General features: G+C 45.8%; 1 protein-coding gene across 4 annotated transcripts in view; it reads right to left on the reverse strand.

The window, feature by feature from the left end:
- TTC39B (tetratricopeptide repeat domain 39B) overlaps positions 1-24,897 on the reverse strand; it is a 214,380-nt gene that overhangs the window by 4,403 nt on the left and 185,080 nt on the right. For all 4 annotated transcript variants that reach the window (XM_063914072.1, XM_063914071.1, XM_063914073.1 and 1 more), the window contains 3 exons: positions 16,343-16,454; positions 13,228-13,345; positions 12,680-12,796 (listed from right to left, as the gene is read on the reverse strand). In XM_063914072.1, coding sequence (XP_063770142.1) covers positions 12,680-12,796; positions 13,228-13,345; positions 16,343-16,454 — 347 coding nt within the window. The remainder of the gene's footprint in view (positions 1-12,679; positions 12,797-13,227; positions 13,346-16,342; positions 16,455-24,897) is intronic.

Raw genomic sequence — 24,897 nt, forward strand, 5'->3', positions numbered from 1 at the left:
TTAAACCAATGTGTTTTGAGGAATCCCAGAACTACGTTGAGATCCCACAGTGCCACTGGAGGCACAAAAGGGGGTTGTATATGCAATACTCCCTTGACAAACTTCTGGACTTCAGGAACTGAAGCCAATTCTTTCTGGAAGAAAAATCGACAGGGCCGAAATTTGAACCTTAATGGACCCCAATTTGAGGCCCATAGACACTCCTGTTTGCAGGAAATGCAGGAATCGACCGAGTTGAAATTTCTTCGTGGGGCCGTCCTGGCCTCACACCACGCAACATATTTTCGCCACATGTGGTGATAATGTTGTGCGGTCACCTCCTTTCTGGCTTTGACCAGGGTAGGAATGACCTCTTCCTGAATGCCTTTTCCCTTAGGATCCGGCGTTCCACCGCCATGCCGTCAAACGCAGCTGCGGTAAGTCTTGGAACAGACATGGTACTTGCTGAAACAAGTCCCTTCTTAGCGGCAGAGGCCATAAGTCCTCTGTGAGCATCTCTTGAAGTTCCGGGTACCAAGTCCTTCTTGGCCAATCCGGAGCCATGAGTATAGTTCTTACTCCTCTACGTCTTATAATTCTCAGTACCTTAGGTATGAAAAGCAGAGGATGGAACACATACACCGACTGGTACACCCACGGTGTTACCAGAACGTCCACAGCTATTGCCTGAGGGTCTCTTAACCTGGCGCAATACCTGTCCCGTTTTTTGTTCAGACGGGACGCCATCATGTCCACCTTTGGTAATTCCCAACGGTTTACAATCATGTGGAAAACTTCCCCATGAAGTTCCCACTCTGCCGGGTGGAGGTCGTGCCTACTGAGGAAGTCTGCTTCCCAGTTTCCATTCCCGGAATGAAACACTGCTGACAGTGCTATCACATGATTTTCCGCCCAGCGAAAAGTCCTTGCAGTTTTTGCCACTGCCCTCCTGCTTCTTGTGCCGCCCTGTCTATTTACGTGGGCGACTGCCGTGATGTTTTATCCCACTGGATCAATACCGGCTGACCTTGAAGCAGAGGTCTTGCTAAGCTTAGAGCATTATAAATTTACCCTTAGCTATATTTATGTGGAGAAAAGTCTCCAGACTTGATCACACTCCCTGGAAATTTTTTCCTTGTGTGACTGCTCCCCAGCCTCTCGGGCTGGCCTCCGTGGTCACCAACATCCAAAACTGAATGCCGAATCTGCGGCCCTCTAGAAGATGAGCACTCTGTAACCACCACAGGAGAGACACCCTTGTCCTTGGATATAGGGTTATCCGCTGATGCATCTGAAGATGCGATCCGGACCATTTGTCCAGCAGATCCCACTGAAAAGTTCTTGCATGAAATCTGCCGACTGGAATTGCTTCGAAGGAAGTCACCATTTTTTTACCATGGCCCTTGTGCAATGATGCACTGATTTTAGGAGGTTCCTGACTAGCTCGGATAACTCCCTGGCTTTCTCTTCCGGGAGAAACACCTTTTTCTGGACTGTGTCCAGAATCATCCCTAAGCACAGGAGACTTGTTGTCGGGATCAGCTGCGATTTTGGAATATTTAGAATCCACCCCTGCTGTTGTAACAGTATCCGAGATAGTGCTACTCCGACCTCCAACTGTTCCCTGGACTTTGCCCTTATCAGGAGATCGTCCAAGTAAGGGATAATTAAGACGCCTTTTCTTCGAAGAAGAACCATCATTTCGGCCATTACCTTGGTAAAGACCCGGGGTGCCGTGGACAATCCAAACGGCAGCGTCTGAAACTGATAGTGACAGTTCTGTACCACGAACCTGAGGTACCCTTAGTGATAAGGGCAAATTTGGGACATGGAGGTAAGCATCCCTGATGTCTCGGGACACCATATAGTCCCCTTCTTCCCGGTTCGTTATCACTGCTCTGAGTGACTCCATCTTGATTTGAACCTTTGTAAGTGTTCAAATTTTTTTAGATTTAGAATAGGTCTCACCTAGCCTTCTGGCTTCAGTACCACAATATAGTGTGGAATAATACCCTTTTTCTTGTTGTAGGAGGGGTAATCTAATTATCACCTGCTGGGAATACAGCTCGTGAATTGTTTCCCATACTGCCTCCCTGTCGGAGGGAGACCTTGGTAAAGCAGACTTCAGGAGCCTGCGCAGGGGAAACGTCTCGACATTCCAATCTGTACCCCTGGGATACTACTTGTAGGATCCAGGGGTCCTGTACGGTCTCAGCGTCATGCTGAGAGCTTGTCAGAAGCGGTGGAACGCTTCTGTTCCTGGGAATGGGCTGCCTGCTGCAGTCTTCTTCCCTTTCCTCTATCCCTGGGCAGATATGACTCTTATAGGGACGAAAGGACTGAAGCTGAAAAGACGGTGTCTTTTTCTGCAGAGATGTGACTTAGGGTAAAAACGGTGGATTTTCCAGCAGTTGCCGTGGCCACCAGGTCCGATGGACCGACCCCAAATAACTCCTCTTCCTTTATACGGCAATACACCTTTGTGCCGTTTGGAATCTGCATCACCTGACCACTGTCGTGTCCATAAACATCTTCTGGCAGATATGGACATCGCACTTACTCTTGATGCCAGAGTGCAAATATCCCTCTGTGCATCTCGCATATATAGAAATGCATCCTTTAAATGCTCTATAGTCAATAAAATACTGTCCCTGTCAAGGGTATCAATATTTTTAGTCAGGGAATCCGACCAAGCCACCCCAGCTCTGCACATCCAGGCTGAGGCGATCGCTGGTCGCAGTATAACACCAGTATGTGTGTATATACTTTTTATGATATTTTCCAGCCTCCTGTCAGCTGGCTCCTTGAGGACGGCCCTATCTATAGACGGTACCGCCACTTGTTCTGATAAGCGTGTGAGCGCCTTATCCACCCTAAGGGGTGTTTCCCAACGCGCCCTAACTTCTGGCGGGAAAGGGTATACCGCCCATATTTTCTATCGGGGGGAACCCACGCATCATCACACACTTCATTTAATTTATCTGATTCAGGAAAAACTACGGTAGTTTTTTCACATCCCACATAATACCCTCTTTTGTGGTACTTGTAGTATCAGAAATATGTAACACCTCCTTCATTGCCCTTAACGTGTGGCCCTAATAAGGAATACGTTTGTTTATTCACCGTCGACACTGGATTCAGTGTCCCTGTCTGTGTCGACCGACTAAAGTAAACGGGCGTTTTAAAACCCCTGACGGTGTTTTTGAGACGTCTGGACCGGTACTAATTGTTTGTCGGCCGTCTCATGTCGTCAACCGACCTTGCCGCGTGTTGACATTATCACGTAATTCCCTAAATAAGCCATCCATTCCGGTGTCGACTCCCTAGAGAGTGACATCACCATTACAGGCAATTGCTCCGCCTCCTCACCAACATCGTCCTCATACATGTCGACACACACGTACCGACACACAGCACACACACAGGGAATGCTCTGATAGAGGACAGGACCTACTAGCCCTTTGGAGAGACAGAGGGAGAGTTTGCCAGCACACACCAAAAACGCTATAATTATATAGGGACAACCTTATATAAGTGTTTTCCCTTATAGCATCTTTTTTATATATTTTTAACGCCAAATTAGTGCCCCCCCTCTCTGTTTTAACCCTGTTTCTGTAGTGCAGTGCAGGGGAGAGCCTGGGAGCCTTCCCTCCAGCCTTTCTGTGAGGGAAAATGGCGCTGTGTGCTGAGGAGATAGGCCCCGCCCCTTTTTCGGCGGCCTTGTCTCCCGCTCTTAACGGATTCTGGCAGGGGTTAAATATCTCCATATAGCCCCCGGAGGCTATATGTGAGGTATTTTTAGCCAAAAATAGGTTTTCATTGCCTCCCAGGGCGCCCCCCTCCCAGCGCCCTGCACCCTCAGTGACTGCCGTGTGAAGTGTGCTGAGAGGAAATGGCGCACAGCTGCAGTGCTGTGCGCTACCTTAAGAAGACTGAGGAGTCTTCATGCCGCCGATTCTGGACCTTCTTCTTGTTTCAGCATCTGCAAGGGGGCCGGCGGCGAGGCTCCGGTGACCATCCAGGCTGTACCTGTGATCGTCCCTCTGGAGCTAATGTCCAGTAGCCAAAGAAGCCAATCCATCCTGCACGCAGGTGAGTTCACTTCTTCTCCCCTAAGTCCCTCGTTGCAGTGATCCTGTTGCCAGCAGGACTCACTGTAAAATAAAAAACCTAAGCTAAACTTTTCTAAGCAGCTCTTTAGGAGAGCCACCTAGATTGCACCCTTCTCGGCCGGGCACAAAAATCTAACTGAGGCTTGGAGGAGGGTCATAGGGGGAGGAGCCAGTGCACACCACCTGATCCTAAAGCTTTACTTTTTGTGCCCTGTCTCCTGCGGAGCCGCTATTCCCCATGGTCCTTTCAGGAACCCCATCATCCACTAGGACGATAGAGAAATACGGGGGATCCCCTGTCAATTTTTTTCCCGCATTTTTAAAACCAGGATCAGCTCGAAGAGCCCGAGGCTGGTTATGCTTTGGAGGGGGGACCCCACGCCATGTTTTTCCGGGTTTTTCCCGTTTTTTCACGTTTTTTTAAATCGCGGCAAAATCCGGCAAATCGGCCGTTTTTCGCCCGCGGGACTGTCGAATCCGTTTTTCATTGAATATGGTGAATTCCGGAAGCCACCTGTCGGAATTCACCTGTCGAATTGTGTCGAATTAAAAAACGGCGATAATTTGCCGCGATTCGCCGCTAATTGCATATACCCCTAAGTGTCACATGATCTGTCAGTATAAACACCTTTTCTGAAAGGCCCCCCCGAGGCTGCAGCACCACTAAGCAAAAGGCATCACACCATGAAGACCAAGAAGCTCTCCAAACAAGTCAGGGACAAAGGTGTTGAGAAGTACAAGTCAGGGTTGGGTTATAAAAAAATAAATAAATATCCAAATCTTTGATGATACCCCGGAGCACCATCAAATCCATCATATTCAAATGGAAAGAACATGGTACCACCACAAACCTGCCAAGAGAGGGCCGGCCACCAAAACTTACAGACCAGGCAAGGAGGGCATTAATCAGAGAGGCAGCACAGAGACCAAAAGGTAACCCTGAAGGAGCTGCAGAGTTCCACAGCAGAGACTGGCGTATCTGAGCATGTGACCATAATAAGCCGTACACTCCATAGAGCTGGGCTATATGTGCCAGAAAAAAGCCATTACTTAGTGATTAAAATAAGAAGACACGTTTTGAGTTTGCCTAAAGGCATGTGGACAACTCCTCAAATGTATGGAGGAAGGATCTCTGGTCAGGGGAGACTAAAATTTTACTTTTCGGCCACCGAGGAAAACGCTATGTCTGGCGTAAACTCAACACATCCCTTCACCCCAAGAACACCATCCCCACAGTGAAATATGGTGGTGGCAGCATCATGCTGTGGGATGTTTTTCAGCAGCAGGGACTGGGTAACTGTTTTGAGTCGAGGGAAAGATGGATGGTGGTAAATACAGGGAAATTCTTGAGCAAAACCTGTTTCAGCCTGCTTGTGATTTGAGACTGGCACGGAGGTTCACCTTCCAGCAGGACAATGACCCGAAGTATACTGCTAAAGCAACACTCGAGTGGTTTAAGTGGAAACATTTAAATGTGTTGGAATGGCCAAGTCAAAGCCCAGATGTCAATCCAATTGAGAATCTGTGGTCAGACTTGAAGATTGCTGTTCACAAGTGGAAACCATCCAACATGAAGGAGTTGGAGCAGTTTTGCCTTGAGGAATGGGCAAAAATCCCAGTGGCAAGATGTGGCAAGCTCATAGAGACTTATCCAAAGCGACTTGCAGCTGTAATTATACTGACTTTAGGGGGGTGAATAGTTATGCACATTGAAGTTTTCTGTTATTTTGAAAAACAAACACAAATCCCTAGCGCTCTGTATATATCCACCTATTATACTCGGTTTCTTAAAATCCTCCAATTTATTGAGCACCTCCCAATGACACCACTGTAGTGCCAAAAGAATTGAAACTGTCAAAGGAGCGCTTATATGGTAATTAAATGAGTAATTTATTAGTTACACCTATAAAAGATATAAGCAGTTAAAATCAGCACAACATATTATAAAGGTTAACACATATGACATACAATGTTATAAAACACTCACACAAATGTCTCTGGGTTACCTATTAAAATGCACTTTAATAAAGGCTGCCTTAGAGCGTCCTTTATGATGACTTAAATGGATATATACTGTAGTCTTTAGCAAGGGCAGAGCAATTGTTATAAGTTATGTCCAGAGTAATAATAGACCTAATATTGTGCTCAAATCCTTCAACAATGTCCTTTATAATGCAGAGATAATGTGGAGGTAGAGCGTAAATTTATAAATGAGCAATGCACAACCATTCTAGCGGTCTCATCCGTTCGGTTAATATGTAGATACAGCTTACGGCCGGGGCAGAGGGAGGGCGCTGCAGTTCTTCTATAGCACTACAGTGCTATGCTCCACCTGTGCCCTATGTATTGACTGAATGTCCAGATAGCCGTATCAAGGGAGAGCATATGTGGGTCACTCTTACCGGATCCTAGTATTCCTTAGCCGCCTAGGAGTACAGAATTTAACCCAGCGGACACATTGTGCACCGGTATCGTTCCTCTGACAAGCCAAGCCAGCGAACCTGTTATCCCCTTTATGCTGTCATCGGGAAAGGAGCGCAATCTAAACGGCGGCTAAGGAATACTAGGATCCGGTAAGAGTGACCCACATATGCTCTCCCTCGATACGGTTATCTGGACATTCAGTAAATAAGATTTTACTTACCGGTAAATCTATTTCTCGTAGTCCGTAGTGGATGCTGGGGACTCCGTAAGGACCATGGGGAATAGACGGGCTCTGCAGGAGACATGGGCACTTTAAGAAAGAATTTATATTCTGGTGTGCTCTGGCTCCTCCCTCTATGTCCCTCCTCCAGACCTCAGTTAGAGAAACTGTGCCCGGAAGAGCTGACAGTACAAGGAAATGATTTTGGTAATCCAGGGCAAGATACATACCAGCCACACCGTATAACTTGTGATAAACTTACCCAGTCAACAGTATGAACAACAACAGAGCATCAGTGCAACCCTGATGCAACAATAACATAGCCCTTATTGCAGCAATAACTATATACAAGTATTGCAGAAGAAGTCCGCACTTGGGACGGGCGCCCAGCATCCACTACGGACTACGAGAAATAGATTTACCGGTAAGTAAAATCTTATTTTCTCTAACGTCCTAGTGGATGCTGGGGACTCCGTAAGGACCATGGGGATTATACCAAAGCTCCCAAACGGGCGGGAGAGTGACTCTGCAGCACCGAATGAGCAAACACAAGGTCCTCCTCAGCCAGGGTATCAAACTTGCAGAACTTTGCAAAAGTGTTTGAACCTGATAAAGTAGCCGCTCGGCACAGCTGTAATGCCGAGACCCCTCGGGCAGCCGCCCAAGAAGAGCCCACTTTCCTAGTGGAATGGGCCTAAACTGATTTTGGCAGCGGCAATCCAGCCGCAGAATGAGCCTGCTGAATCGTGTTACAGATCCAGCGAGCAATAGTCTGCTTTGAAGCAGGAGCACCAAGCTTGTTGGAAGCATACAGGATAAACAAAGATTCTGTTTTACTGACCCTAGCCGTTCTGGCTACATAAACCTTCAAAGCCCTGACCACATCAAGCAACTCGGAATCCTCCAAGTCAGTAGTAGCCACAGGCACCACAATAGGTTGGTTTATATGAAAAGATGAAACCACTTTTGGCAGGAATTTTGGACGGGTCCGCAACTCTGCTCTATCCGCATGGAAAACCAGATAGGGGCTTTTATGTGACAAAGCCGCCAATTCTGACACACGCCTAGCCGAAGCCAAGGCCAGTAGCATGACCACCTTCCACGTGAGATATTTTAATTCCACCGTTTTGAGTGGTTCAAACCAGTGGGATTTCAGGAAACTCAACACCACGTTAAGATATCAAGGTGCCACTGGGGGCACAAAAGGGGGATGAATATGCAGCACTCCCTTCACAAACGTCTGAACTTCAGGTAGAGAAGCCAGCTCTTTTTGAAAGAAAATGGATAGGGCCGAAATCTGGACCTTAATGGAACCCAATTTTAGGCCCAAAGTCACTCCTGACTGTAGGAAGTGAAGGAAACGGCCCAGCTGGAATTCCTCCGTAGGGGCATTCCAGGCCTCACACCAAGCAACATATTTTCGCCAAATATGGTAATAATGTTGAGCCGTCACGTCCTTCCGAGCCTTTATCAGCGTAGGAATGACCTCATCTGGAATGCCTTTTTCCGCTAGGATCCGGCGTTCAACCGCCATGCCGTCAAACGCAGCCGCGGTAAGTCTTGGAACAGACAAGGCCCTTGTTGCAACAAGTCCTATCTTAGAGGAAGAGGCCACGGGTCCTCCGTGAGCATTTCTTGCAGATCTGGATACCAAGTCCTTCTTGGTCAATCCGAAACAATGAGTATTGTTCTCACTCCTCTTTTTCTTACGATTCTCAACACCTTTGGTATGAGAGGAAGAGGAGGGAATACATAGACCGACTGGAACACCCACGGTGTTACCAGGGTGTCTACAGCTATCGCCCGAGGGTCCCTTGACCTGGCGCAATACCTCTGTAGTTTTCTGTTGAGGCGGGATGCCATCATGTCCACCTGTGGCAGTTCCCACGACTTGCCATCTGTGCGAAGACTTCTTGATGAAGTACCCACTCCCCCGAGTGGAGGTCGTGCCTGCTGAGGAAGTCTGCTTCCCAGTTGTCCACTCCCGGGATGAACACTGACGTGATTCTCCGCCCAGCGAAGAATTCTGGTGGCTTCCACCATCGCCACCCTGCTCCTTGTGCCGCCTTGTCGGTTTACATGAGCCACAGCGGTGATGTTGTCTGACTGAATCAGAACCGGTTGACCGCGAAGCAGGGTCTCTGCTTGACGTAGGGCATTGTATATGGCCCTTAGTTCCAGGATGTTGATGTGAAGGCAAGTCTCCTGACTTGACCACAGACCTTGGAAATTTCTTCCCTGTGTGACTGCTCCCCACCCTTGGAGGCTTGCATCCGTGGTCACCAGGACCCAGTCCTGAATGCCAAATCTGCGGCCCTCGAGAAGGTGAGCACTCCGCAGCCACCACAGGAGAGACACCCTGGCCCTGGGGGATAGGGTGATTAACCGATGCATCTGAAGATGTGATCCAGACCATTTGTCCAGTAAGTCCCATTGAAAGGTCCTCGCATGGAACCTGCCGAAGTGAATGGCCTCGTATGATGCCACCATCTTTCCCAGGACTCGAGTGCAGTGATGCACTGACACCTGTTTTGGTTTTAATAGGCCCCTGACCAGTGTCATGAGTTCCTGAGCTTTCTCTATCGGGAGATAAACCCTTTTCTGGTCTGTGTCCAGAATCATGCCCAGGAAAGGCAGACGAGTCGTAGGAACCAACTGCGACTTTGGAATATTTAGAATCCAGCTGTGTTGCCGTAACACTTCCAGAGAACGTGCTACGCTGATCAGCAACTGCTCTCTTGACCTCGCTTTTATGAGGAGATCGTCCAAGTATGGGATAATTGTGACCCCCTGCTTCCGCAGGAGCACCATCATTTCCGCCATTACCTTGGTAAATATTCTCGGAGCCGTGGAGAGACCAAACGGCAACGTCTGAAATTGGTAATGACAATCCTGTACCACAAATCTGAGGTACGCCTGATGAGGTGGATAAATGGGGACATGAAGGTATGCATCCTTTATGTCCAGAGACACCATAAAATCCCCCCCTTCCGGGCTTGCAATGACCGCTCTCAGCGATTCCATCTTGAACTGGAACCTTTTCAGGTACATGTTCAGGGATTTTAAATTCAATAAGGGTCTGACCGAACCGTCCGGTTTCGGTACTACAAACATGGTCGAATAATAACCCTTTCCTTGTTGAAGGAGGGGAACCTTGACCACCACCTGTTGAAGATACAATTTGTGAATTGCAGTTAACACTATTTCCCTCTCTAAGGGGGAAGCTGGCAGGGCCGATTTGAGGTATCGGTGAGGGGGCATCTCTTCGAATTCCAGCTTGTATCCCTGAGACACAATATCTATTGCCCAGGGATCCAACTGGGAGTGAACCCACTTGTGGCTGAAATTTTCGGAGACGCGCCCCCACCGGGCCTAGCTCCGCCTGTGGAGCCCCAGCGTCATGCGGTGGATTTAGTGGAAGCCGGGGAGGACTTCTGTTCCTGGGAACTAGCTGTGTTGTGCAGCTTCTTTCCTCTGCCCCTGCCCCTGGCAAGAAAGGACGCACCTCGGACTTTCTTGTTTTTCTGTGATCGAAAGGACTGCATTTGGTAATACGGTGCTTTCTTAGGCTGTGAGGAAACATATGGCAAAAAATTTGACTTTCCAGCCGTAGCTGTGGAGACCAGGTCCGAGAGACCCTCCCCAAACAATTCCTCACCCTTGTAAGGTGAAACCTCCATGTGCCTTTTTGAGTTGGCATCACCTGTCCATTGCCGAGTCCACAGTACCCTTCTGGCAGAAATCGACATAGCATTTATTGTAGAACCTAGTAGGCTATTGTCTCTCTGAGCATCTCTCATATAAAGGACAGCGTCTTTAATATGCCCCAGGGTCATTAATATAGTATCCTTGTCTAAGGTATCAAGTTCCTCAGATAAGGTATCTGTCCATGCTGCTACAGCACTACACACCCAAGCCGACGCGATTGCCGGCCTCAGTAAGGTACCTGAATGTGTATAAATGGACTTCAGGGTACCCTCCTGTTTTCTATCCGCAGCATCTTTGAGGGTAGCCGTATCCTGTGACGGCAGGGCTACCTTCTTGGATAAGCGGGTCAAAGCTTTGTCCACCCTAGGGGAGGATTCCCAGCGTAACCTGTCCGTTGGCGGGAAAGGATACGCCATAAGAATCCTTTTGGAAATCTGCAGTTTTTTATCTGGAGATTCCCAATCCTTTTCACATAACTCATTTAGCTCGTGTGAGGGGGGAAAGGTTACCTCCGGCTTCTTTTCCCCATACATATGAACCCTCTTGTCAGGGACTGGGGTTTCCTCTGTGATGTGCAACACATCCATAATTGCTATAATCATATAACGGATGGATTTAGCCAATTTTAGCTGTAACCTTGCATCATCGTAATCGACACTGGAGTCTGAATCCATGTCGGTATCCGTGTCAATAATTTGGGATAGTGGGCGCTTCTGAGACCTTGTCGGCCTCTGCGACATAGGATCAGGCATGGGTTGGGACACTGACTGTCCTGAGGCTTCAGCTGTTTCCAACCTTTTATGTAAGGAATTAACATTATCATTTAAAACCTTCCACATATCAATCCAATCAGGTGTCGTTGCCGTCGGCAGAGACACCACATTCATTTGCTCCCGCTCTGCTTCCACATAGCCTTCCTCATCAGACATGTCGACACAAGCGTACAGACACACCACACACACAGGGAATGCCCTTTTTGGAGACCGTTCCCCCACAAGGCCCTTTGGTGAGACAGAGAGAGAGTATGCCAGCACACACCCCAGCGCTATAACCCAGGAATAACACAGTAACTTAATGTTAACCCAGTAGCTGCTGTATTTGTGTTTTTAGCGCCTAATTATGTGCCCCCCCCCTCTCTTTTTACCCTTTTTTTACCGTGATCTGCAGGGGAGAGCCTGGGGAGCTTCTTCTCAGCGGAGCTGTGGAGAAAAAATGGCGCTGGGGAGTGCTGAGGGAGAAGCCCCGCCCCCTCGACGGCGGGCTTCTGTCCCGCTAAAATACATATCTTTTTGGCAGGGGCTCATACATATATACAGTGCCCAACTGTATATATGTTTTCTTTTGCCAACAGAGGTCCATATGCTGCCCAGGGCGCCCCCCCTGCGCCATGCACCCTTACAGTGACCGGAGTATGTGAGGTGTGTATGGAGCAATGGCGGCAGAAGACTCCGTTCTTCACATGAGGTAACGCACAGCACTGCAGCTGTGCGTTACCTCATGTGAAGAACGGAGTCTTCTGCCGCCGATTTCGAAGTCTTCTTTGCTTCTCATACTCACCCGGCTTCTGTCTTCCGGCTCTGCGAGGGGGACGGCGGCGCGGCTCTGGGATCGGACGACGAGGGTGAGATCCTGTGTACGATCCCTCTGAAGCTAATGGTGTCCAGTAGCCTAAGAAGCAGGACCTATCTTCAGAGAGTAGGGCTGCTTCTCTCCCCTCTGTCCCACGATGCAGGGAGTATGTTGCCAGCAGAGCTCCCTGAAAATAAAAAACCTAACAAAATACTTTCTTATAGCAAGGTCAGGAGAGCTCACTGAACAGCACCCAGCTCGTCCGGGCACAGATTCAAACTAACTGAGGTCTGGAGGAGGGACATAGAGGTAGGAGCTAGAGCACACCAGAATCTTAAAGTCCCATGTCTCCTGCGGAGCCCGTCTATTCCCCATGGTCCTTACGGAGTCCCCAGCATCCACTAGGACGTTAGAGAAAATATATAGGGCACAGGTGGAGCATAGCGCTGTAGCGCTACAGAAGAACTGCAGCGCCCTCCCTCTGACTTCAAGTCTGTATTCACCTGGTTTTAATCAGCTACGTAACCTGCGTAAATCATAGGTGTTCTGAATTACAAGGAAATTATGGCAAGCCAATATATGACAGACATCATAAACTGAAAAATGTTTTGCATGATCTCCATTTACTACTTTGAATGATAAAAGATATAGAGAAAACCTCACTTACTTTGCAGTTTCAATGAACCGTATGGCTTTATCTGTATAACCTTGCTCTCTATATAGAAGTCCCAACTCAAAGTAGGTAAAAGGCATTAAGTAGTGGTCATACTTGAGCCTCTTTTCACTGAAAAGTCAAACACGAGTGTTATTTGAGAAGGCATTTGCTGCGTATTACATACACCTAAATAGACAACATGCGACAGAAAAGACAATACATGCTTGACGTGTCACTGGAAATTGGATGATATGGGAAAACACATTACTAAAGTAGTTAAAATTAAGGAGTATGGTTATATATGAGCTACTATATATTTATATTAAAAATGAAATCTTCATCCAAGATTTGCTCCAGTACTCAACTTGTAAAGGATTATAGTTTTGATTTCAATATTGATGTTAAAAGACTAAAACAAATCATAAAAGGGTGTAACATTAGATGTCTCACAACATAAAACAGTTTGTGAACCACTACTATACTATGTATACTCACAAAACAGAATGCAAGTTTTGTTTATAAAATTCAATATGTAAAGTGCATTATATATCTGCACATACCTCTGTGTCACTTGATTGAAGCAAAGCTCAGCCTGTAATAATCTACCCAGATGTTTTAAGCAAAGACCTTTCAGCAACTGGACAAGGCACTGGTCATCTCCAAAGAATTCACTTGGATCTGAAAATGAAGCCACTAGTCTTAGTTTTAAGAGGATGTATTATAGTTGTGTGCGTAATATTCTTATCTTTACTACATCCACATAAACCAGATGACAGTCCAACCTATGGCTATGAAGTGTCCATAATATCACTGCAGATTCATACTACAGTGTCCATTCTATTTCTTTTTTAGTGTAATAATTAAGAATACACTCAAGATGTACTTAACCACTTAAATCCAGGATAGCAATTCTGGGATCCAAGAATGGATGTTCAAGAAGGTAAGGGTTGATATAAATATAATCACATATTATATATCTATATACTGTGCAAATGTTTTAGGCTGGTGTGGAAAAAATGCTGTAAAGTAAGAATGCTTCCAAAAATAGAAGTGTTAATAGTTTATCTTTATCAATTAACAAAATGCAAAGTGAATGAACAGAAGAGAAATCCAAATTGTGTGTGTATATGTGTGTGTGTGTGTGTGTGTGTGTGTGTGTGTGTGTGTGTGTGTGTGTGTGTATATATATATATATATATATATATATATATTACATTACACACACACACATACACACACACACACTTGACACAGAAACTATATTTACACTGGGTACATAGTATGTGTGATCTGTCCCCTTCTACATTTCTCCTATTTTATTTCGGTTCCTAGACAAAATGGCTTAACTTCTTATTATGCGATTTCTTTGGTCTCGAAAGACAGACTGCAGTGCAGTAGGTAGGGACTAGGCACACTTATTTATAAAGGAGGATATGAAAGGGCTACAACCACTACTCCCTGTTTAGATCTGAACTCAGTGTTTGTAGAGATTAGAGTTGAACTTGTTGAACTTTACACTTCACCTGTTGACCTTGCCCTGTACCCAACAGTTAACGTGGAGGGGATGACATAACCCATTGAAATCCAGAGTGAGGTTAAATACACTGAAGTGCCAAAAGACAATGGATAGCAAAATATAAAGGTAAATGGTAGGTGAAGCCATCGCACTGTGACATCTTAGAAATGCCCACACCTGCATCAGTTGTAATCTGTCATCTCATGAGTAAATATGAACACAGGCTAGGCTGCTCATGGCAAGGTAACGTGAATTATTGAAATACAAATGGTGCATGATAGTGGGTGTCCGATGGATGGGATATTCCTTTTCTGAAGTTGTGCTGACATTCAACATTCCTTAATATATGGTGTCACATGTGTACTGGAAATACCTCATGGAAGGCTCTACCACCCTCCATGGACAGTGCAGATACCAACCAGGGGTGCTTAATGATTGTGATCACTGGCATCTGGCCAGAATAGTCTATGGTAACAGATAAGAGATATTGGCTCAAATCACACATTCAATGCAGCAGGTAACAGACATATATCTAGCACGTCAGTGCAGCATAAGACCCAACAGAATGGCCCTGTTAAAACTATGACACCGGACACAGCGCCTCACACCTAGGCTTATGACGCTGTTAATTGGAACATGGAGGACTGGCAACATGTGGAGTGTACTGATGAGTCATGATTCCAGTTATTTCAGTCTGATGGTAGGGTTCAGTTGTGGTGTAGACCCCCATGATTCCATGGAACCCAGTTGTCAATAAGGCACTTTGCATGCTGGTGGTGGTTCCATAATGTTTTGGGGTGTGTTATCGTGGCATGGGTTAGATCTGCTGGTCCACCTGAACATGTCATTGACTAGTAACCGTTACATTGCATTGCCCGATAACCATTTGCAGCTCTTCATGGACTTCATGTACGCCAACAATGAAACCTCCAGCAGGATAATACACCATGTTATCAGACCCAAGTTGTCCAGAACTGGTTCGAGAAGAATTCTGTAGTGTTCAGACATGAACCCAACTGAGCATTTATGGGATTTGGTGGACAGGTCTGCTTGTACCCAAAATCCTGCAACTACAAATATCACGGAGCTGTGGGACGCTATTCGGTTGGCAAGAGTCAACATATTTCCAGAGGTCTCCTGTTCACTTGTGTGAAATCTAGGCCATGTTGAGTTGTTGCACTTCACCATGCTGGCACCTATCGCGTGACTTCTAGCACTTTCGTTTAGATTTCCCAGTAAACATTTCTCATCTCCCCAGCTGATCTCTTAGCTACATAAAAAAGTAGAAATCTGTGATTGAAGAAATGCGGCTGCAGGACTTTTCTTCAGCGTGCATTCATGGAATATAAAATATATGCTTCCCCATGATCATCAGCTGTCAGTGATGCACAGTTGCCATATCTGCACTGATGCAGATTATGGCTCTGGGAACTTCAATTGTCCATCCCTAATCCCAAATGATGCACACATTCCCTAGTAGCCAGTCAGAGGTGACAGAGTTCCATTCATGATGCCATTGTCCATTTTCTGGCAGCTATTGTTATTCATTCCCAGTCAAAGAAAATACTCTGGCAACTGGTTTTGCAGTAACAGGTCAGAAATTGACCAGAGTGGCAGCTATATCCTAAACATGTGCAGTGTGTGTGCTGCTGGGAAGAGGCGTAACTACAACTCAGGAGTTCCAATAACATTTTGCCCCAATGCTTCTAGAGAAAGACCCGAAGCATTCATTTATTTATGCCCCATAGTAGTGCCCTAATAATAGCGATAGTGTTGTACACTTATTATTGCTAAGATGGACAGATGTGTGAAATTCAAGCATGCATTATTTGGTACAAATATTATAAGTATTGTATGAAACTGTAATGGTAAAATAAATAAATATAATTAGATTATATTTGTAGCCGGTCTTCATACACTGTACAATACTATAAGTAACGTCAATGTGATTCTGAATAAGCGGCTGCCCTAGTAGATCTGAGGTAATGTCAAATAGAGAGATTAACTGCATTATATTATAGATGTATACTATGAACATTCTAATTGTAAAGCGCAACAGAATATGCTGCACTATATAAGAAACTGTTAATAAATAATAAATAAACATGAGCAAGTCTACTGCTTTACTATTTCAACATAAAATGACCCTTTACACATACTTGTTTCATTTTGTAAAGCGGTTTCGGCTTTTTCAATAGTAACCAGCAAATTTTCTGTGAGGTCAGACCTTCTCCCGACTATTGCAAAGCCATTCCACACGTACATCATTTCCTGAAACATAAGATGATGGAAAAACATATCACATGGTACTCTTTTAAACAAACAGCAATACATTTGCAACAAAGCAAGAAACGATTAGCAAAATGGGTTCATACGGTATAATGCTAGCATATTCTGTTACGGTTTACAATTGGGAATCCTGACCATTTAAGGTACAGATTGGTATACAGGGTAATGTTTTTTTCTCAAGAATGTGACAGATGTGAGAATGGCAATATATGATAGAAAAGTGAACACACCAAGAATAAATAGGATTTTAATTACCTACCAGAAAATCCTTTTCTCATAGTCCGTAGAGCATAGGTCTGCAAACTCGGTCCTCATTACCCACACAGTGCATGTTTTGCAGGTGACCCAGCACAGGTGTATTAATTACTCACAGACACATTTTAAAAGGTCCGCAGGTGGAGTTAATTATTTCACTTGTGATACTGTGAGGAGACCTGCAAAACATGCACTGTGTGGGGTAATGAGGACCGAGTTTGCAGACCTATGCCGTAGAGGATACTGGGGTCCACATTAGTACCATGGGGTATAGACGGGTCCACTAGGAGCCTTGGGCACTTTAAAAAATCAATAGTGTGCACTAGCTCCTCCCTCTATGCCCCTACTACCAGACTCAGTCTAGGAAACGGTGCCTGAGGAGACGGACATACTTTGAGAGAAGGATAGTTAAGGATAGTGGTGAGATTCCGAACCAGCACACACAACAAGAGGAAAGCCAAGCTAACCAAACATGAAACAGGAACAGCAACGGCCGAACCAACATTACTTAACTAAGTGACAGTGTAGGAAGAACGTAGCACTGGGCGGGTGCTCAGTATCCTCTACAGACTACAAGAAAAGGATTTAATGGTAGGTCATTAAAATCCTATTTTCTCTTACGCCCTAGACGATACTGTGGTCCACATTAGTACCATAGCTCCCAAACCAGGTGGGAGAGTGCGGAGGTCCCTGCAGAACCGAATGACCAAACTTAAGGTCCTCAGAGGCAAAATACCGAATTTAGCAAACATGTTCTAACCAGACCAAGTAGCTGCTCGGCAGAGCTGTAAGGCCGAGACACCCCGGGTAGCTGCCCAGGAAGAACCCACCGTCCGAGTCGAGTGGGCCTGTACAGATCTAGGAACCGGCAAACTTGCCGTAGAGTAATCATGCTGGATAGTAAGCTTGATCCAGCAAGCAATAGACTGCTTTGAAGCAGGACACACAATTTTATTGGGATCAGAGAGTATAAACAGCGAGTCCGATTTTCTGTGACGAGCTGTCCGTTTGACATAGATTTTCAAAGCCCGCACAACATCCAGGGACTTTGAAATGGAAGAAGTGTCAGTAAGCACCAGAACCACAATAGGCTTGTTGATGTGAAATGCAGACACCACCTTTGGAAGAAATTGCTGACGAGTTCTGAGTTCAGCTCTATCTTCATGAAAAATCAAATAGGGGCTCTTGGGAGACCACGCCCCCAATTCTGACACACGATTTGCCGAAGCCAAGGCCAGCAATGTGACAGGCTTTCACGTAAGAAACTTTACATCAAACTCCTGTAAAGGCTCAAACCATTCAGATTGTAGAAACTGCAACACCACGTTGAGATCCCAAGGTGCCGTGGGAGGCACATAGGGAAGCCAATCCCAGGCCATTTTTTCAATCCCAGGTATCGGGATTGAAAAATGGCCAATCCCGGGATTCCCGGGATTGGCTTTTGAGTGTGTGGTCGCCCCCTCGCCCACATTACTAACCGTATACCACGGGCGGGTGAGTATCTCTTCCTGCACTCCCTCAGTGCACGGCTGACGGCGCAGCGTGACCTCATGTTGTGCCGGGGGAGCCGGAAGGAGGAAGCCGGGCAGCGTCTGAGCGTCCTGTGTGAATCCCGGCCATTTTTGGCCCTAAATCCCGGGATCCTGCCGATCCCAATCCCGGGACTGGCCACCATAGAGGCACAAAGGGCGGCTGGATGTGCAGAACACCATTCAAGAACGTCTGAACTTCAGGGAGGGAAGCCAACTGTTTTTGGAAGAAAATGGACAAGGCCGAAATCTGCAGAAAATATGGAATTTCAGAGATGTGCGCAATATAGCTGCTTTAACAAGTGTACTTTTTCCAAAAGGATGTCACCACATCCACAATCCAACAATGTAAAAAAACTACAGAAAAAGACTTGTATAAGCGCTCAAAGAAAGCTAATCCAAATATACATTCCTTACATGGTGTATAATGTGTAACTTCATTCGTTATTCTAGTCTCCCATTCACGGTTTTCTTGGCGCAATGCACTCCCAATTTTCAGTAGATATAGAAAGAGATAAAGCAAAAAACAAACAATGTGTAGAAATGTCTTATAATCAGATGACTTTTGTGCAGCCCACTGAACCCCAAATAGGGAAACAGTAGAAGGTGGAACAGCGTACTCCAACTCACAATGGAGCTTCACCGAATAGGTGTAAAAAGGTATCTTTTGTTTCCCTAGGACCTTATGTGCCCACCACCGCAGAAAGAATGGAAGGGGATGCGTACCCTTCTCACTTCTAAGCAGGGAAGGTATAGACACTGAATGGTTTCTTTTATCTATAAGTGTCCCCACACTCTGGATGCGTACCACACTGACAATTCCAATAGTGGCGTAAATCCTATCTGGGTTTCTTTATCCATCATCTTAAAAGTCCATTCCAATTCACAGACCATGCAGCATTAGAGGCACAACTGGTTATACAAAATAAGTCCCAAAAGGTCCCAAAAAAACTTTCAAGATGAAAAATCCAGACCAGTTTTAAAATCTTTATGTATTAAAAAGGGTATGATTACATAAACCCCACAGTTGGGATGAATCACATACATGTATAAAAAAAAAAGCATATAACAATAAAAAAGTTCAGAATCAGGAGAAAAAAAGGGAAAAGTTCCAAACAACCACCATCGAATGGGAGATCCGGACCCCCAGACAGGTAAGTGATGTTAAAGTTACCTTCAGTCACTGATGAGGAAAACACGATAAAAAAGTCACAGTGCCCAGTTCTATCAATGCGTTTCGGCTCTATTTGGAGCCTTTGTCAAGACATGTGGGCGCTGTGAGAACCTCTACTATTTAACTGGGAGGTGACCAATCCGATAATACCCGGAAATGACATCATGATTGAAAAAGATAATAACACACTTTGTTCAAAAGAATTATACATGAATTCCAAAAACACAAGCTGAATACAAAAATATCAACATCAATCTTATATCTCCATTTCTTTTTACATATAAAGTTAAAAAAAGGTCCAAATAATATGACCCGGAAGTACAATCGTATTATACAATATTCCCAAAATTGTATTTATTATAGGAGTATCTGAAAAGAATCCAGCTGTGTGTCATGCCGCACCTAACTTAGAAACCAGAAAAAGGGGACACCCATTGCCTCTACAGTCCAAGTGGCGGAGAGGTGATGTGGCGGTGTCCCTTGCGTTGCACCGCCGCATCATTGCGGTCCAAGTGATTGTCCACTTCAGTCTCCGCGGAAGTGACGTGTGCGGGTCATCAACGACGCTGCATGCGTTCCACCGTGGCGTCACAGGTTTAAATACCCCCAGCTACCATCGTACCCAAAATGACACCTGCATGTCAGGCCATTTCCGCATTGCATTTCACATATGTGGAAAGGTTATTCCAACATATTATTCTGTTCCTTCTTATCAATCCAGTGCTGCATGACATGATGAAAAACATCCAAATCATTTATACATTTCTATTTTACAAAATTTGATATTTTGGCATAGCCTTTTCATACAAGCAAACATAAATATGTAATCAAATCCCATCGGGGAAGACAGCGCCAGCCGCGTCACCTGGGAACAGGCGTACGAGGCAAGTCACAGTCACCCCCAAAGGGAAGCATGGAACAAAACCCTCAATACCAACTTGGCTAAAATAAACTAGAAATAAGTGTTATCAACCGACATACCATCACATCTGTAAGAAAACGACCCCAAAATATTCCCAAGTACGAACCTACATGCGGTATATAGACAACATATTTTTCATTTGGAATGGGGGGGCAGACCTTTTGGAACACTTTTTCATCTTCCTCAATTCAAACAAATACAATATCAAATTAACTTTCGAAACTAGCGTAACAAGTATTAATTTTTTGGACATTACTGTCTATATAAAAGGGGGTATATTACAGACTATGATCTACACGAAACACACAGATTCTTGTTCCTACATTTCCACCGATAGCTGCCATCATGAAAGTTGGATCAACTCAATTCCTAACGGAAAGATTAAACGTCTCAAACGTAATTGCGCAGAACAGACATCCACTGAGTAGGCATAGGCCACCGCGTGCAGACACTGCCATGGCCGTGGTGTGTGCATTGAGCAATCCGATTTCTTTTATGGCTTCCACCATAAAATTTGCAAAGTCCTGTATATAGGGGGTCATTTCGAGTTGATCGCTCGCTAGCAGTCTTTAGCAGCCGTGCAAACGCATTGTCGCCGCCCACGGGGGAGTGTTTTTTCGCTTTGCAGAAGTGCGAACGCTTGTGCAGCACAGCGCCTGCAAAAACATTTTGTGCAAAACAAGACCAGCCCTGGACTTACTCTTCATGTGCGTTGATTCTAACGTTGGAGGGTTGGCTTTTGACGTCACACACCCGCCCAGCGTCCGCCCAGCCACGCCTGCGCTTTCCCCGGCACACCTGCGTTTTTCCAAACAATCCCTGAAAACGGTCAGTTGACACCCAGAAACGCCCCCTTCCTGTCAATCTTCTTGCGTTGTGCCGTGCAACTTAAAGCTTCGCTAGAACCTGTGCAAAACCACAAAGGTCTTTGCACCCGTACGTCGCGCATGCGCATTGCGGTGCATATGCATGCACAGAAATGCCGATTTTTAGCCTGATCGCTGAGCTGTGAACAATGGCAGCTAGCAATCAACTTGGAATGACCCCCATAGTGCAGGAGTAAAAGTATCTCACCTCTTGGTAAGGAATCTAACCCCTCAATTAGGTTACCCAACCATTTTGCAACAGCCCTAGTGATCCAAGCACAAGCTATAGTGGGTCTCTGGGCCACCCACGCAGCTGTGTATACAGTCTTGAGAGTGGTCTCAATCTTGCGGTCAGCCAAATCCTTTATGGAGGCTGCCCCCGGGACCGGTAAGACTATCTTACGGGACAATCTAGATACCGATGCATCAACAATCGGTGGGTTTTCCCATTTTTTCCTATCGTCCTGAGGAAAAGGTAAGGATGTCAGGAACCTTTTAGGGATCTGAAACTTCTTGTCAGGATTAACCCAAGTTTCTTCAAATAGGAAATTTAATTCCTTAGATGCAGGGAAAGTAGCAGAGGATTTCTTTTTTACATTAAAATAAGATTCCTCCTCATCCTCTGTCGCTTTGTCAGGAACATGCAGGAAATCTCTAAAAGCTTCTATCAGGGCCTGAATTCCCTGTGATAAAGCTGCATCCCCCCCCCCCCTCTCGAGTCCACCTCACCCTCCTCAACGTCTGATACATCATCATCAGTATCAGTTTGCAGGATTTGGGCCAGTGTACGCTTCTGTGGACAAATGGCAGGGGGTCTGAGATGCCGGAATGGCCACTGACTCTCTATTCATCAGGTCATCTACCGACTGTCTTAAGTATTGCGTCTCCTTCTCATTTTGGGATAATTTATGGGAAATATTTGAGATCATCCCTTTCAATAAATCTAACCATATAGGTTCAGATCCACTAGCCTGAGAATGTGTACTATCCTGAGTACACTGCAGTGATCCACCCGAGTGAGAAAAACACTCTGCTGTGCATGAAACACACTCCTTTGACATAGTGAAATGTGAAAGAACCCACACACACACACAGAGGACAATAGGTTATAAGCACAGTTAACCCACACAGAGCACCCTAGAGAGACACCTAAAGTATGATGGAGCCAGCCACACCACGCCCGTATAGCTAATTTCCAAGTTTAGCTGGGTCGCAAACTAATCACCATTAGGGCTTAGTATACTATTATTGCTCGTCCCCCTTGCTATGACCCCCTGGTACCGCTGAGGTGATCTGGAGTCTTTGTGGAGGAGCAGCGCTTTCCTGCCAGCCTGTCTGTGTATAGCTACAGAGGGAAAATGGTGCTGGTGAGCTGCTGAAACCGCTCATAGTGAAGCCCCGCCCCCTTAATGGTGCACGGTCTTCCCGGTGTCAGCGCTGCGCTCCTACCCTTGTGCCGCCATTACAACCAGCAATCCGCTAACCGGTACGCCGGCCACCTATTCACCACTCTTCTTTCTTCTGGCTCTGTTAGGGGAGGCGGCGTGCTGCGGGTCTTTACGCTCGCCGTGGTGGGGCTTTTCAATAGGACCCTCAGGAGCTCAGTGTCCTGTCAGTGGGGAACGGGACCATTAACCCTAAGGAGGTGCCAACCAGACCTGCCTGAAAACAAAAAATAGAAAATAAATGCAGAAAACTCTTCAGGAGCTTCTCAAACGTGACTGCCTCCTCTGGGCACATTTTCTAAACTGAGTCTGGTAGGAGGGGCATAGAGGGAGGAGCCAGTGCACACTATTGATTTCTTAAAGTGCCCAAGGCTCCTAGTGGACCCATCTATACCCCATGGTACTAATGTGGAACCCAGTACCCTCTAGGACGCAAGAGAAAAAAGAATGAATATAACACTCCCATCATTGACGTAAGATTACGTACAGATTGGCAAAGCACCTGAATTTTCAAGGAATAATTGGATGCTACCATGCTGCTTATTTGAGCGTTGTGACCATTGATGTAGTAGTGTTATATACCATGTACTTGTCCTGCATGGTCTTATACTATGGGCGGGATGCAATATCGGCCGATCTCTGACATTTTTTTAAAGGTGCAATCACTTATGGTTTTGCCTTGTGATTACCCCTTTAACCCAGAGCCGGCCCTAGCCAATATGATGCCCTAGGCAAGATTTTGGCTGGTGCCCCCTAGCACCACCGCTGGTTCCGCCTCTGACCTTGCACCTCTTTCCCAGCACCATCACTCCTCATCCATAGCAGTCCTTATTTTGGGGTTTGTACCCCTATATTTTAAATAGGAACAGTTTGCACATTTGGCGCACAGCCCAAAAAGGGATGTGTTTTTGCTGGCAAGGGGCATGGCCACACAATAGTAACCCCAATTACAATTACGCCACACAGTACTGCAACTTTATTCACATTTGATCATGCGAGTGTCCATAATTCATATTACATCCCACAGTAGTATAACTTTACCTTATAAACGTTACTCCTCACAGTAGAGCCCCTTATTCACATTATATCACACTGAATTGCTCCTTATTCATATTACACCACACCCTATTGCTCTTTACTCACATTAGACGACACAGTAGTGCTCTTTCTATATACAACGCCACATAGTAGAGCACCTTATACACATAATGCCACACAGTAATGCCCCTTACACATATGAGACACATTATTAATGTCCTTATAAACATAATGCACCTTACACATTAGGACAACCTTTATTAATGCCCTTTTACACCTAATGTCCCTTACACATATGCCGCACATTATTAATGCCCTTATACACATAATGACACACACAGTGCCCCCTACACATTTGCTGCACATTATTAGTGCCCCTATACACATAATGACACACACACAGTAGTACCCTGTTACACATATGCCGCACATTGTTAATGCCCTTATACACATAATGACACACATAGTGCCCCTTACACATATGTTGCACATTATTAATGCATTTTTACATGAGACACATAATGCTCCTTACACATATTCCGAACACTACTGCACAACCAACCCACTCACATGCACACAGCACTCACACTGCCACTAATACTGTGACCTCTGCCTCTGCTTGAATACAGATGTGTCCTCATAAATTTTGCCTCAATGCTAACGTTGGGCACATTTTTTTGAATGAAAATGCATCTTATTTGCATTGCTATGTGGCTAGGATGCACAGGCATCTTCTGCTGATTCAAATGATATGCAGCATGCCTATATACTGTGTGAGACTGTGGCTGTATCTGCATATGAAATGCTACACACAGAATATAGGCATGCCGCATATCATTTTAATCAGCAGAAGCTGATGATGCCCCTAGGCATATCAAATGCCCTAGGCAATTGCCTAGTTTGCCTAAGCCTATGGCCGGCTCTGCAGTTTAACCACTTGCCTGGGATGGTCGCATCAGATCAGACTATGTCTGCAAGTGCTTTATCTGACCTGGTCGCACAGGATGCGACCAGTTAGATAAACAGTGTCAGCAACGGCCCTCCACTGCTGCTGCCAGCACGGCAGGACCCCCCCTCCAGCGGCTGCAGACAACAGCAGCCGCTGGGGAAGTGTAAATTAACACCCCCCCCCCCCCCCCCCATTGCGATGGTGTAATGTTTCCGATGGTTGCGATGTTCCCGATCAATGTTTCAAG

The sequence above is a fragment of the Pseudophryne corroboree genome, chromosome 1, assembly GCF_028390025.1.
Source record: "Pseudophryne corroboree isolate aPseCor3 chromosome 1, aPseCor3.hap2, whole genome shotgun sequence".
Taxonomy (NCBI): domain Eukaryota; kingdom Metazoa; phylum Chordata; class Amphibia; order Anura; family Myobatrachidae; genus Pseudophryne; species Pseudophryne corroboree.